Source organism: Cervus elaphus, chromosome 17 (genome assembly GCF_910594005.1).
Source record: "Cervus elaphus chromosome 17, mCerEla1.1, whole genome shotgun sequence".
In the NCBI taxonomy this organism is placed as follows: Eukaryota; Metazoa; Chordata; class Mammalia; order Artiodactyla; family Cervidae; genus Cervus; species Cervus elaphus.
Genome location: NC_057831.1, coordinates 38,013,398 through 38,027,550, shown reverse-complemented (window position 1 = coordinate 38,027,550; position 14,153 = coordinate 38,013,398). Strand labels below are relative to the sequence as shown.

Below are 14,153 nucleotides of genomic sequence, written 5' to 3'. Positions count from 1 at the left end.
GTATTTTCTATGCTTTCGGTTTTGTTAAACGTACATTATTCCCACTTTCCCAAAGCATCATCTGGGCAGCCTTGAATGGAAAACAGTCATGTTTTTTATTGAATAAGCAATTGAGTGACTCTTGACTGCAGAACAGTGAGAAAGGTGAACAAGGATTTTAAACAGTTTTTATCTAATTTCTTCATTTCACGGCAATGCCAGCTCTTCCTCTGTTCTTTTTTCCTATGTAGTGCCTTCCCAGTCATGTTCTGTTGCTAAAACCACAAGATGAGTTGGTAATGGCCACATATCAAATACCAGTGTTAATTTTTAGGTCATTAATTAGTAGATCATCAAAATATGAAATGTTATGATGTAAGGATTACCTATCTGTCACAAATATAAAGTTTTTTCTCTTGCAAAAATTATAGGGGATGGAGTGTTAGATCTCTCTACAAAGAAAACCAGCATAAAATCTGAAGAGTCATCAATATGTGATCCTTCTTCTGAAAATTCAGTGGCTGGGTAAGCAATATCTAGGAAATATAATTTAATATTAGTATAAAATTATGCAGAGAATTCTTCATACTACTCTGAATAGACTGACATATATAGTTTTCTTCCAGATTTTTTGTCACTCATAAATGTGTGTCTTTCATACCTTTCATTTGTCCTTTCTCTTTCTTTTTTATTCTTTCTGTTAAAGAAAAGTTATCAGAACAATCACCAAACTTTAGTTCATGTTACTAAAATGAACTACCAACTTAATCATAGAATACAAACTAAGAAGCAGGACCAGTAGAGAATTTTAAATTCAGTATTTAGGAGGCAGTTTAAAGGAAAATATGTAATTTCACTATTTAATTTTTTAAACAATCAACTAGTTTTAAAAGTACTATACTTACTAATTCTTATAACTAACTTACAGTGCTTAGAGTTTTTTCATTGTGTCTTAGGTGTGGTGGCAGACTTAATATATCTAGTAATCACCACAGAAAGTCCTTTCATGCTTTGAAAGCTGTTGTTTAATTAATTAAATCACTAATAGTGAAGTGCTGTTCTTTTGGATTTTTGGAATTTTGGGGGGGTAACTTTTGCATCTTCCATTAACAATTTGCATAGGAAGCTTTTTAGTAACATTTAAAGCTCAGATACAGAGTGTAATTTGTTTCAACTAAGGCTGTAATAGCTTTTTGAGTCATAAAGTATAAAGAACTTTCTGTTAAAGAAACTTTGAAAGTTATAACTATACATTCAAAATAGAAATAACATGTATAAAATCTAAAAGTATTTTACCCAATATAACATATCTACTTGTTTCAAATTTTAAGTTTTTATCTAGAGAAGAATATGGGGTGTTTGTGTTTGGAAATATTCTTACTGCTACAAATTTCCTTTAAAGGGGTTGACTCTTTTATTACTTGTTTAGTGGTAACGTCACGTTTCTACTAACAAAAACTCCTTTAGGATTTGGGTATTTTATATAATGGAACTCTAATTGTAAAAAAAATTATAAGTGTTGCTCTACAAGCATCTGTCAGAGGAATAGCAACATCATGAGAATATTTTTACAAATACTGAGTTAGGATTTTATGTTCTTGGAAGGTCTGCCCGTTGAGGCCACCGTATGATTGACACATTGTCCTACCAGGACTGTAGCGTTTGCTTTGATAAGGAGTAACTACTACATCTCACAGACTTAAAAAGTGATGTTACCTAAGCAAGGAGTATAATAAAGGAGTGGACCCTCCCCTTCCATAGCTGTGTGAGAGTCTCTCATGCATCAGTTTACCATCGTTTCATTCCATCCATCCAGGAGACTACACAGAAACAGAGAGGACTATGTGGAAAGAAGTGCTGAGTTTGCAGATGGTTTGCTCTCAAAAGCTTTGAAAGACATTCAGTCTGGAGCACTGGACATAAATAAAGCAGGCATACTTTATGGCATACCTCAAAAAACTTTACTTCTCCACTTAGAAGCCTTACCAGCAGGGAAGCCTGCATCTTTTAAAAACAAAACTCGAGATTTCAATGATAGTTACTCATATAAAGACAGTAAAGAAACTTGTGCAGTGCTGCAAAAAGTAGCCTTGTGGGCAAGAGCTCAAGCAGAGCGCACAGAAAAAAGTAAACTCAATCTACTTGAAACCTCAGAATTAAAATTCCCAACAGCTTCCAGTTACCTCCATCAGTTAACTCTACAGAAAATGGTTACTCAATTTAAAGAAAAAAATGAAAGCCTACAATATGAAACACATCCTACTGTACAGTTAAAAATTCCTCAGCTACGAGTAAGTTCTATTTCAAAACCACAACCTGATGGTCCTGGTCTGCTGGATGTTATGTATCAAGTTTCCAAAACCTCTCCAGTCCTTGAAGGATCAGCCCTCCAAAAACTGAAAAATATACTCCCTAAACAGAACAAAATAGAATGTTCTGGGCCTGTAACTCACTCAAGTGTTGACTCTTATTTTCTACATGGGGACCTCTCTCCTTTGTGTCTTAATTCTAAAAATGGAACAGTTGATGGAACCTCTGAAAATACTGAAGATGGATTGGATCGGAAAGATAATAAGCAGCCCAGGAAAAAACGTGGCCGTTATCGGCAATATGATCATGAAATAATGGAAGAGGCTATTGCAATGGTAATGAGCGGAAAAATGAGTGTTTCCAAAGCACAAGGAATTTATGGGGTACCTCACAGCACTTTAGAATACAAGGTAAAAGAAAGATCTGGAACACTGAAGACTCCTCCGAAGAAGAAACTCCGATTACCAGACACTGGGTTATATAATATGACAGATTCAGGGACTGGCAGCTGCAAAAACAGCAGCAAGCCTGTGTAGATTACTTGTTAGGAAGATGTTTGTGTGTGTGTATGTGCGTGCGTGCGTGTATGTGTGTTTGCGTGTGTATGTGCACAGGTGTGTTGTTGTGTGTCTGTATACACACATGTGGGAATTACACATGCTCACTCTGACAGGAGACATGAAATTTTACAGTTCAAAAACCACTTACATGCCTTTTGAAAAAAAGTTTTATTCAGGGTTTTCACTGTGGACAGAATTATATAGTTGCTTACTTAATTCTGATAGTTTGTATTTAATCCTTGTATAAATAGGTGAAAAAGATTCAGGTTTTCTTTAGTAGTCAATAGCATAAAGCATTGTGGGAAAACAAGTAACTGTCAAGTGAAATATTTTTATTGGTGAAAGACCACTCCAGCCATTCAGTTGAACCATCTTCTAATGGAAATATATTACTAGTTTGTAAGCATTTTTGCATAACATACTTACATTTATTGTAAGTATATGAAACAACCAATCAAAGTTTAAACAGACAGCTATCTCCACACTAATAAAAATTAATATATACAGTATTAGTACACTACAGTGCATTCTATGAAATATGAAATGCACTAAAGTGCATCCACCAGAAATAGAAAACCTTAAATGATATGTATAATGAAATTTAATATTTATCATTTAATAGTTGATTTAGCAGGAAGTTGGGGTTTATAAGGTATATACTTTAAAAAGAAACTGACACATAGTTAACCCCAGCAGCTATAGAATCCTTTAATGTAAGATGGAATACTAAGAACAAAAAGTAATTTAAATTTAATTATTAAAATAATTTAATTTTGTTTTTCATTTGAAAAATAAGCTAATGTGTAAGGTTAGAAAAGAAAGTTGGAATGCAACTTAGAGCATGTTTATAATGTGCACAGAAAAAGCTTGAGAATGATAATTTTGGTTTAAATGTGCTGGTTAGTTGATGTTATGACTACTTTAAATTTTAAGGATTGTGACACACTCCTACTATTGAAAAACCTCAGTGTAACTTTAATATATTTGCTGCTGTGACATTTCAAAACATTTTCAGTTTATCAAAATGAGTTACAGATTTCATTTTGGTGGGCGATACATTATCATTTTGCTAATAACCAAATTTGCAGTTTGTTCAGGGTCTTGAATAGATTTACAAATATTTAACACTGAAGCTGTTTTGAACTTTCAGTAATGTAAACTCTCTACTAATTAGGTAGTTAGAAGCTGGGCAGTGCATTTTAACTTTTACTAGACTCATAAGAAAGACCAGTAATTTTGTATAGCAGTTTTAAAATGTGTTTCAGAGTATCCATGTTGGATTTATGGAGTATGCAGTTTTAGTGGTAAAATGTTATAAAGCATGTGCCTCCATAGAAAGAATGGGGATTTGCTTCATAAATATAAAATTCTTCGAGTGCCCCTTTTCTCTGTTAAAATTCAGGTTCGGATCATTTTTTCTAAGCCAGTTTTCCTAAGTCCAAAAGGAATACTTAAAGCTGAATTTAAAAAATAAGTGCACCTTGTCAAATACATGTGTTTTTACACTTGTGTTTGTGTGTATCTAATAATCACATATACATATAATACTAAAGAGATTTTCAGCTATTACATTTAAAAACTGCTTACATAAGTTTAAAGAAACTGAAGAGTAGAAAACTACACAACCAAGTAGTTATTTGGTCTCTCAGATCTATACTGAATCCTCTTCAGCTATTAAAGTTACTTGCATACTAGGATATGAATCCTCTTGCTCTTTTTTTCCCCCCAAGAAAGTATACATAATAGATTGCAAAACAGCAGATGTCAGGGTCATCTTTGTTTTTAAAGAATTAAGCCATATTTTGTGAGGGCCAGAACTTGGATTATTTAATATATTTCCCTTCCCCCCCATTGAAAAACAAAGTTAAATGTTTCAACACAATTTTATTGACCTCTTTATACAGAATTTTACCTGCAAAAATTTGGGGGTTTGAATGCATTACATAATATTTATATTGTATTGAGCTTTTTTATTCCTCACACTATATTTACATTAATAAATTGATTGAGAAGTTTATAGTAAAGGGATACTTACAGAACACTTTTATATCATTTAAAAGATGACCTGACCAAAAACTTTACAGGATTCATAAAATCAGGGATCATTTTGCTATTGACTTCACAGTGATCAGTAGTTTTATAGGTGATATTATAGTTAATTTGCAGCATTTTAGTACTCGTATTATTTATTTTTGGTCAGAAATAGTAAATTAAATATTTTTTGATAGTTTATAGGTAATGATCAACCCATAACTTTTAAAAGAAACAAAATGTTTCTAATTATTGAGTTAACTTTTGATTATACAAACTAGGAAAGGCAGGGAAATTTATGGGTTCCCCTTCTCCCCAGTGATTCTATTAAGGTGTTCTTTATGTTTAACTTTCAAAGTACTTTATAAATTTAGTTACCAGTTACTACTTGTTAATTGACAATTTTCTGAAAAATCCAGTTTCAGCAGACTTTTAGTGAAGGTGAAAGCAATCCTTATGTGCTTTCTACTTATTTGAATGTTCCTCAAGTATTTTATATTAAAAAAAAAAGAAGGAAAAGAAAAAACAGTGCCTCTGTTTTTAGAAAACTACTGCTCAGTAAAGTTGTTTAAACCATTTCTGGTAGCTAATGACAATTTTATATTAAATTGTATACTAACTTTAGTGAGACTGATTTTTTTAGTTGTTTACAGTACAAATACTTGTATTTGTTCTTTAATTACAGTATTTTCATTGTCGCAGTAATTTAGTAAAACTCTGTGGCTGCCTTGATTTTGACAGATTTTGTTAATATAAACTGATTGTTAGGCAATTAGTTATATTTATGCATAAATCAATTGCACTATAATTCATGAATTATTTATTACAATATTTTCTAATGAATTCATGTATCTGTCTTGTGTTGTAAATGTACTGTAATTCTGTTTCTACTTTGTGTTGTTATATATCTAAATCTGATTGTATGAATTTTAATTGTTCAGTTAACGTGTTTCTAGGTTGTAATTTGTAGTAAAGCACTTCAATGCTTTTGCACTTAAATTTACAACACTGTTGGTGTGTGATTGATTTACTCATTCATTCAGTAAAAGAAAAAGAGAAAAGAAAAGAAAACTTGACTACACTGGCTTCTTTGATTCACTCTAGGAAGCAGTTTTATTAATAATAGAAATTGACTTTTTTCTAAAGACAACTCTCAGCAACAAAGCTTATAATGGGGAAAATGGATAGAAACTTATGAAAAAATAAGCAGGATGTGTTTGTTTATAAATCAAACAGGAAAAGGTTAGAAAAAAATTTAGCATGAAAAGCAATGGAGCTGTGAAACATACAATATTAAGAATCTTTATGTAGTTAAGTGAGAATAAATTCTAGATTGGAGGCTTATGTGTATTCAACTATTTACTCATACATTCGGTTTTTCTTTGAGATTCTAACATACAAAAAAATACAGAAATGAAAATAATTGAAGCCAAATAAGCATATTGTGGAATTCTCTAATTTGAGAACTTAGTTATCCGATATCTGAGAGAGATGTATAAAATCTTAATATCTGAATATCTAATTAGTAACTTTTTAAAGCTGTTCTTCATATGACATTAGATTGAAATTATTGGCCCCTATGATATTGTTGAGATTTTCGAAGTTCCACTATTAAAAATAATCAACTGAATAAGAAATTCTTAAAGTATAGACTTCTTGGAATGTCAAAAGGGAGCTATAAAAATCTTTCAATGATTTTCACAATAACACTAGTCATTAATTTTGATTAGTTCTGCTCTAGACTACTAACAGAAAAAATCACTTGAGCATTTCAGGAACTGTTACGAAAGCATAGTAATGTTTAAAAAATAGATAGTCTTTTTCTGAAAAAGTTTTATCTAATTTGCAAAATTTGCTTTGGTGTTTTTGCTTCTAGTCAAACAACAATGTTTTATGAAGTGTAGATACAACATTGCCTACTTATCTGTGAAACAGGTTAAACCAGTTTTAGGGAGTTATTTTTATGAGAAGCATGTAAATTCTCTCTTTAGTCATAGATACGTTTAATAGGCCATAACATAACTTTTAAACAAACGTGTTGGAAATGGACCTGTCAGAACTTTTGGGGTTTTCTTTTGCTTATGTGAAAATTATAGTTTTTAATTTGCTGGGAAAGAACAGAATACCACTTACACTCTTTTATTGACGGTTAACATTTACTTGTGCCTTTATCTCTACATATGTTTTCTGAGCTATACAGTAGTGAATCTTTGGAGTCAGTTCAATCATTTTATACTCCAACCATGACAAAATTTACAAAAAAATTATTTTCCAAAGGGAAGAGATACCGAGGTCATGTCCTGTCTTCATCTGTCTAGAGATGACAGTGGACTTCAAAATTTTTATTGTAATTTCATCTCTCCTCTCTGTTTGATAACTGCTTTATGTTAAATCCCACACTAGTTTTAGCAGCAAAACATTGGTTGAATCTAGTAAAATTATCTTTTTTCCAGAAAAATTTTTATCTAATCTGAAACATTTGCTTTGGTGTTTTTGCTACTCAACAGAAATTTTATAAAATGTAGATAACATGTTGCCTACTTATCTGTGAAACAGGTTAAACTGGATTTAGGGAGGAACTTTTTAAAATCAGTTTCACTTTCATTTTAAAGAAATTATTTAATTTTTAATATTGGTGAATATAACCCTTTATTTAAGCAAAATACAGTCTTCTACTGCAGTTCATAGTCAGCATATTTCAGTTCCAACCCTAAATAAAATTTATACAAACCAGTAACTAACAACAACAAATATAAGAAATCACAAGTGGGAGGCTATTTTCATGTACAGAGTTTGGTGATATGTTTAATTTAAATAGATACTTTTCTGAAACAGAATTCTTTTAATATATTTTATTCTTCTTGCTGCTGGTATTGGATTAGAAAGATTTTTTTTTTATAGACTTATACATTGGTTGCTAAGTAATCCTGGGTTTTAGTTTCCATTAGATTTATGTTAGTTTCTGCAGTGGGATATTTTCCAGCATTTGAAATTAAATAATTAGGTAAGTAATGCCTTTAGTTTTGATGTAATTAATTTAGTATTTAAAATAAATTAAAAATAGATTACATTTTTAAATAGCTTAAATTTTTATTTTATTACTAGGTTAAAATGCCTGTTATATGAAATCTAAATCCCTTAATTTTCCTTTTGACTATACAAAACTTTTTATTAATAATTTTATTTTCACTACATTGAAAAATATCTATTTTAAATAAAGATAAGAAAGATTTTCTCCTACATCTTATTTATCTTATCTGTACTAATATGGACTGATAACTACCAAATAACTTATAAAATATTTACTTTACAAAAATTTTAACTCCTTCTGAAGCACTTTCCATTAAATATTCTTAATATAGCCAAAGCACTAAACATTAGCAATCTGTAAATATAACCATATCTATCAGTAGCAGCCTTTATATTACACAAAAAATAGGGTTTTGCTTTGACTCATATTTTGTCATGGGAAATTGTCATAAGTGCTTCATTATATTTTCGGTAAGCAATAATCAAGATGTCACTTTCACAGCTCTCCATAGGAATTAGGAGTCCAGCAATATCAAAATATCTATTTCAAGCTCTGTTAAAATTAATATTAGTATTTTTGCTGTAATTCATTTTTTGTTTGATTTTTATTTTTAGTTCAACTGCAAAATCAGAGGAAGCTACTAAAATGGAAAAAGGAAAATCAGCATTAAGCAAAGTTTTGGAATCTTTGTGCATACATCACCAGGAACAAGTTTTGGCTATGTTGAAATTTCTAGTCCAAGAGCAGAATGCTGCTTCTCTTTGCTGTTGTAATTCATCCTATACTGTGTCTTCAGAGTCTCAGAATCCCCTAATTGAAGATGATTTAGATGGTCTGTTCTGTAGTTGTGAATATAGGCTGGCAGAAAGAGGGCATTTACAGAATGAAAGACAAAGCCCTGGTTTTGTGCCTCTGCCAGTCTGTATTAAAGATTTACATTGTTTATCTTGCCAAACTGTAACTATTGAACACATTAAGACCATGGTGAATAGAGGAATTACAAACAGTTACAATTCTCACAGGTGTTGTTCTGGACTGTTAGCAGACATTCATTCCACAAAATCAGGCTTTCAGAGTCCTCTTTCATCAAGGGAAATATGTGATGTTTCAGTAAGTCTTCAAGATGTTTGTAGATCTCGAAGTCCCTCACCCCCACCATTATCACCTGTGCAGGCTGAAGGATTTGAAAAATTGAAAGATGTCATCTCAGAGTGTTCAGCCTTAGAAAATAATAGACTTGAAACAAACATTAACCAGCCTCCATCTCTGACACCAGCGGAAATAAGCAGTGATGAAGATGATCATGAAGGTAAAATGCCTAAAACTAAAAAATCCAGTAACTCTGATTCTTTGCTCTTAGAAGACAGCAATAATTGTACTACAAATCATGAAAAGGGTGAAACTACTATAATTTTTCAAGATTTAATGGATCGTATTAATGAAAAATTAAAATCAATAGAAACAATAGATATGACAAACCTTATAAAATTATCTAGCAGTGATTGCAATACAGATAATGATTTAAAATTGAGAGATTTAATAACCTCTCTTTTGCATAATGCAAAGGCCAGTGATTACAGTTTTATGGAATTACTGAGTCAACATGATAAAAAGATAGAAAATAAAATTATTCAGACAAGATTTCGAAAGCGTCAAGAAACCTTATTTGCAATGCACAGCTCTCCTGACTCACCCATATTCAGAAGGCAGTCTTTACAGATAAAAAGAGAACTTGCTAGTCTTGATGAAAACTTTATGAGAAAAAAATACACCGGAAAAAATCCAAGGAAGTTTTTGCGCAATGATGAACTCTTTTCAGCAGACAAAGAGCAATTCTATCATTGCCAAGGACCTTCTTTACAAAATTCTAAAAGCCTGCAAGATAATAATCATGTGGAAACATCCTTTTTACCAGATTATGGATTACAGTCATTGCAACTACCTCTAAATAATTTAGAATCTAACTTGGCTTTTGATGCATTTTCAGAAAGCTTTAAAACAGCTTCTCCTGAGGAAATGAGCATAAGGAGATCACAGGAGAAATCTGTGGCTAGGAAAAAGTTTTTGCAAAATCATAAAGAGAATCCAAAATTAGAGAATACTCAAACTCCTTTGAAAAGTGATGTCCCTGGACTTTTGAGCAGAACCAAACGAAATATTGTACCTCCAGGGTGGTATTCTATATATGTAACAAATAATTATGTTTTCAAAAAATCCCCTAAGGCCAAAAAAGTTTCTGACTCTACCAAAAGAAAAGACGCAGTAAAAAATATTCAGATTGAAAGCTCACATAGTATAGATTTAAACAAAATTGCAATGAATTCTAATTTACAAGTTGTTGTGGAACGTTTGGAAGATACAATAAATATGGCCAAAAAGTCTTGGAATAATCAGTCATTATCAGAAGGGTATAAAGCATCCAAGAAATTGATAGAAGTTGATGGTAAAGATCAACCTGCTGGTAGAAATATGACTCTAACTGTAAGTAGAATGACATGCAAAGAGCAAAGTTTATCAAAATCCATAGTAGCATCCACCAATATTAAAACCAATCATATACCTACAATAGATTTGATTAGCAAACAACTTAATAACCAGAAAAAGTCATCTGTTTTAAACACAAATAGCTTGATTTCCAGTGTTGAAAATGTACCAAGAAAATATGAAACCATTGAAAGCTCTTCTTTTGCCACCTATTCTAGTCCTATCAAACTCATGTTTTTATCTGAGGTTAAAAGCAGTGAAGGAGTCAAATATACTTTAACTTCAGTCAGTAATTCCGAATCAAATCATGATTTTTCTTCTGAAAAGCAACCAACTCATCAAGTAACTGAAAACAGAAAAGAAACAAATGAGACCATCCCAAATGCTAACTCTGCAAATTATAGTTCTAATCTTAATGATGGTGACATTTTCCAAAAAGAACTAAACAAATTTAATTGTGCAAAAGAAACTGCAGAATCCTCTGCAGTGTTTACAGATGATATGAAGAATGATAACCCACAAGAGTTACCTAAAGAATATTCAAGCAATACGATTGATTCATCTTTTAAAAGAAAACCAGGTAGACCTAAAAAAATAGGTCCCCAGGTTGTGAAACAGATAAAGCGACCAATTGGAAGACCACCGAAACCTAAAACTGACCAAACAGACATCTCCATTTGCCAAGATGAGTCCATTAGTGCTGAAAAGAAAAGCCCAGAGTGTCTCATATCAGAAGTAAAAGAAGGTTTATATCAGAAGAGTATTATAGTAACTGTTATTTATGGAAGGTCAAGAAGAACTAAAAGGCATGTTTCTGAAGGAAGTATAAACAAAAGCAGTGGTATGTCTTTAAAAAATAATGTTACTGATTTTCCAACAGAATATAATAGTCTCAGAAGTATTAGAGAATATGACACTGACTTGAGTGAAAGAATAAGTGCTATTTCAAGTTTGACTACTGAAAGTGAAATCTTGGGGTCTGGCTTTGAATATGTTAGACCTTTCAAGAACAAGTCTATGATACCTCAATCTTCCAAGAACATTATTCGACCAAATCAGAAGCCTTTGGCAATAATTAGGAAGCCTGGTAGACCTGCAAAAGTGAAAATCTCTGGCATATCTGTGACTATCAATAGAATTTCACCTCAGGAGAGAGAAGTGAGTATTAGCAGCTGCTTACCTCCTTTAGAACAAGAGAATATATTCCAGAAAAGTCTGCTTGAAGAAAATCGCCAGTGCAGCATGGATACAAGGCACACTGAAGCTGACAAATTCAAGAATGAATCGAAAAGTATGGTTGCTGCTATACCTTTGAGACATTCTATTAGGGACCGAAAACCATCTCTGCATTTCTTACATTCATTAGCATCTTCTAGTTCACTTATTTATAGAAATTCCCTGCTCCATAAGTCATATAAGCTCCGTTTGCAGAAAGGTAAAAGTCAGGAGGACAAACATAAGCAGTCAAGGATTAAAATAGCTTCCAAAGGTACGCCAGGAGCTAGAAATTCAAGGAATGCAAAAAAACATTTGGAAGATAAATTAATACCCATTTCTGAAGTATCCTTGGACCCTATAATTTCATCAAACCCTTTGCTCAGGTGGTGGGCTGCTTCTACTTCAAACGATTCCTTATTAGAGGAATTAAACAATAGATTTGAACAAATAACAAATGCTTGGGTGCCTGTGAGTGGAGATGAAGCTGAAAATTGTGTTCATAAAAAAAGAGAACCCATTGAAAATGATAACTTCAAAATAGCAAGCCCTTTGGAGACCTGTCTTTTAGAACTTGAGGTTTCACCTGTAAAAATGCTTTTTCAGAAAAAGTGTGATTTGAATGAACTCTGTACCTGGTTTATGCAAACAACAGAAACACAGTCTCTTTCACTAGTTAGAAAAGCAAATGCACGAAACCCTTTGGAAGTAATAAACACCAGAGGAATTAAATTAGGGACGAAATATTCTGATTTTAATACCAGCCCTTTCAGAAAGCACTTTAAAAAATTTGCACTATCTTCACCTTCAAAGTCAGCAGGGAAGTTGCATATACTGCATAAAATGGTTAGCTCCCCGCTTTTAAATGTGAAAAGTAATTTAACACTAACTAGATTAAAAAGAACTGAGTTTAAGAGGTTGCATCATGAAAGGTGGAGAAGAGAGGGAAAGCTGCACAGCCATGGGACAGGTGCTTGGATATCTAAAAGGAGGAACTTAAGATTTTTTTGCCAGAACCAACTTTTGAGTAAGACTGAGGGAGTAACAAATGCTGACGTCCCACTCCAAGGAAAAAACACAGTAGATAATCAGTTTATTTTCCCAGCTGAGATCAGGGATAACTTTTTGCAACAGAGGTTGGCCATGTCTGATTTCAAAACACATGCTAGTTTAGAGAATAAATTTAACTCAGAAGCAAAGGAGAATGGAACAAACTGCAGCCGAAAAGAGTTTGAAAAGGGACCAAGACTAGGAAATGTATGTTTAAATAATTGGAGGTCAAAAACCTTAAAAGACTGTAGAATATTTTTGAGGAAAATCAACTATCTCGAACACAGAAATACTTTTAAGTTAAATACCATCATTTACTCTCCTGAATCTAACTGTGGAAATAATCGTCAAACTCACATAGAAGAATCAAAGCGCTTTACCTTAAGATCCCAGTCTGCTAGGCAAAATTCTTTTAAAAAGCAATCTAAAGAAATAGAAAATGCTAAAGCAAATAATCCTTCAAGCGATAAATTTCCTGCCCAACTTGAAAATAGTAAATTAAATAAATGTGTTAACTATGACAAGAATCCTGATAATTGTGAAGCTCTTAGCAAATTGAACAAAAGAAAAAGACCACCATGGAAGACCACAGAAATGTCAACAAAAAGACATAAACGACAGTCTTGCAACAGTGGACAAATGGCAAACTTTTATTCAAAATACCAACTAGGTAAGTTTTTCTCTACTTAATTTTAGTTTCATTGTAGGTGCCTTGAGTGAAATATTAGATGATGGATAGAAAAGGAACAGTTGATTTAGTTTTATTTCCAAAATATTTGGACAATCTAATTTCTTGGCACCTAGTATGAAACTCATGAAATTAGGTGCTGCTAAATGTCCCAGTGGACTTCCCCCCATCTAAATGTGTCCAGGATTTCAAGAAAAGTATATTTGAGACATAGAAAGCTTCTAAAATATTAATGTAAATACTATCTTCTTTTGCATCTGATCTAATGTAAAATATAGAGAACAGTTTGACAAATAAATATGCCCAAGTAGCTATCTAAAAATTTACTACTACACTACAAGCTAATATATATTTATTGTCTAATGATAAATTAGTAACTTTGAGACCATCTGGAAGGTAAAAACTATCTCATGGTTAATTTGATAAAGACTGTAACACATAATAATAATCCTAGGGTATCAATTTCACATTCACCATTAAGTTGTTAGGCCCTTTGATACTGCTTTGGGAACCACTTTTAGATTCTATTTATTTAAAAGTGTCAAGATTTTTTTCCAATATGTCAGCAACTTATTAAATAGTTTTTTCATATCTGACATTGATTCCATGGGTATAAAGATGAGGATTTCTTTATGGAGATAATACATCACCTACCAAGGGAGAAAATCATATAGAGGTAATTTTAAGGTAATGCTAAATTCAGAATGCAAACTGAAATTACTTTAGCAAGTAATTATGAGCTTTACTCAGTTATACTAACCTGACATTAGTGCCTCAGGGAGACCGTTACCCCTTGAACCTAGCA

The 14,153-nt window shown here is 32.2% G+C and overlaps 1 protein-coding gene across 15 annotated transcripts in view; it reads left to right on the top strand.

Moving 5' to 3' along the window:
* Positions 1 to 14,153, top strand: part of LCORL (ligand dependent nuclear receptor corepressor like) — a 169,328-nt gene that overhangs the window by 131,924 nt on the left and 23,251 nt on the right. For 10 of the 15 annotated variants that reach the window (XM_043871076.1, XM_043871075.1, XM_043871081.1 and 7 more), the window contains 2 exons: positions 411 to 504; positions 1,796 to 5,951. In XM_043871076.1, the coding sequence (XP_043727011.1) occupies positions 411 to 504; positions 1,796 to 2,825 (1,124 nt within the window). In that variant the 3' untranslated portion in view covers positions 2,826 to 5,951. The other 5 variants (XM_043871084.1, XM_043871077.1, XM_043871087.1 and 2 more) reach the window with 4 other exon arrangements.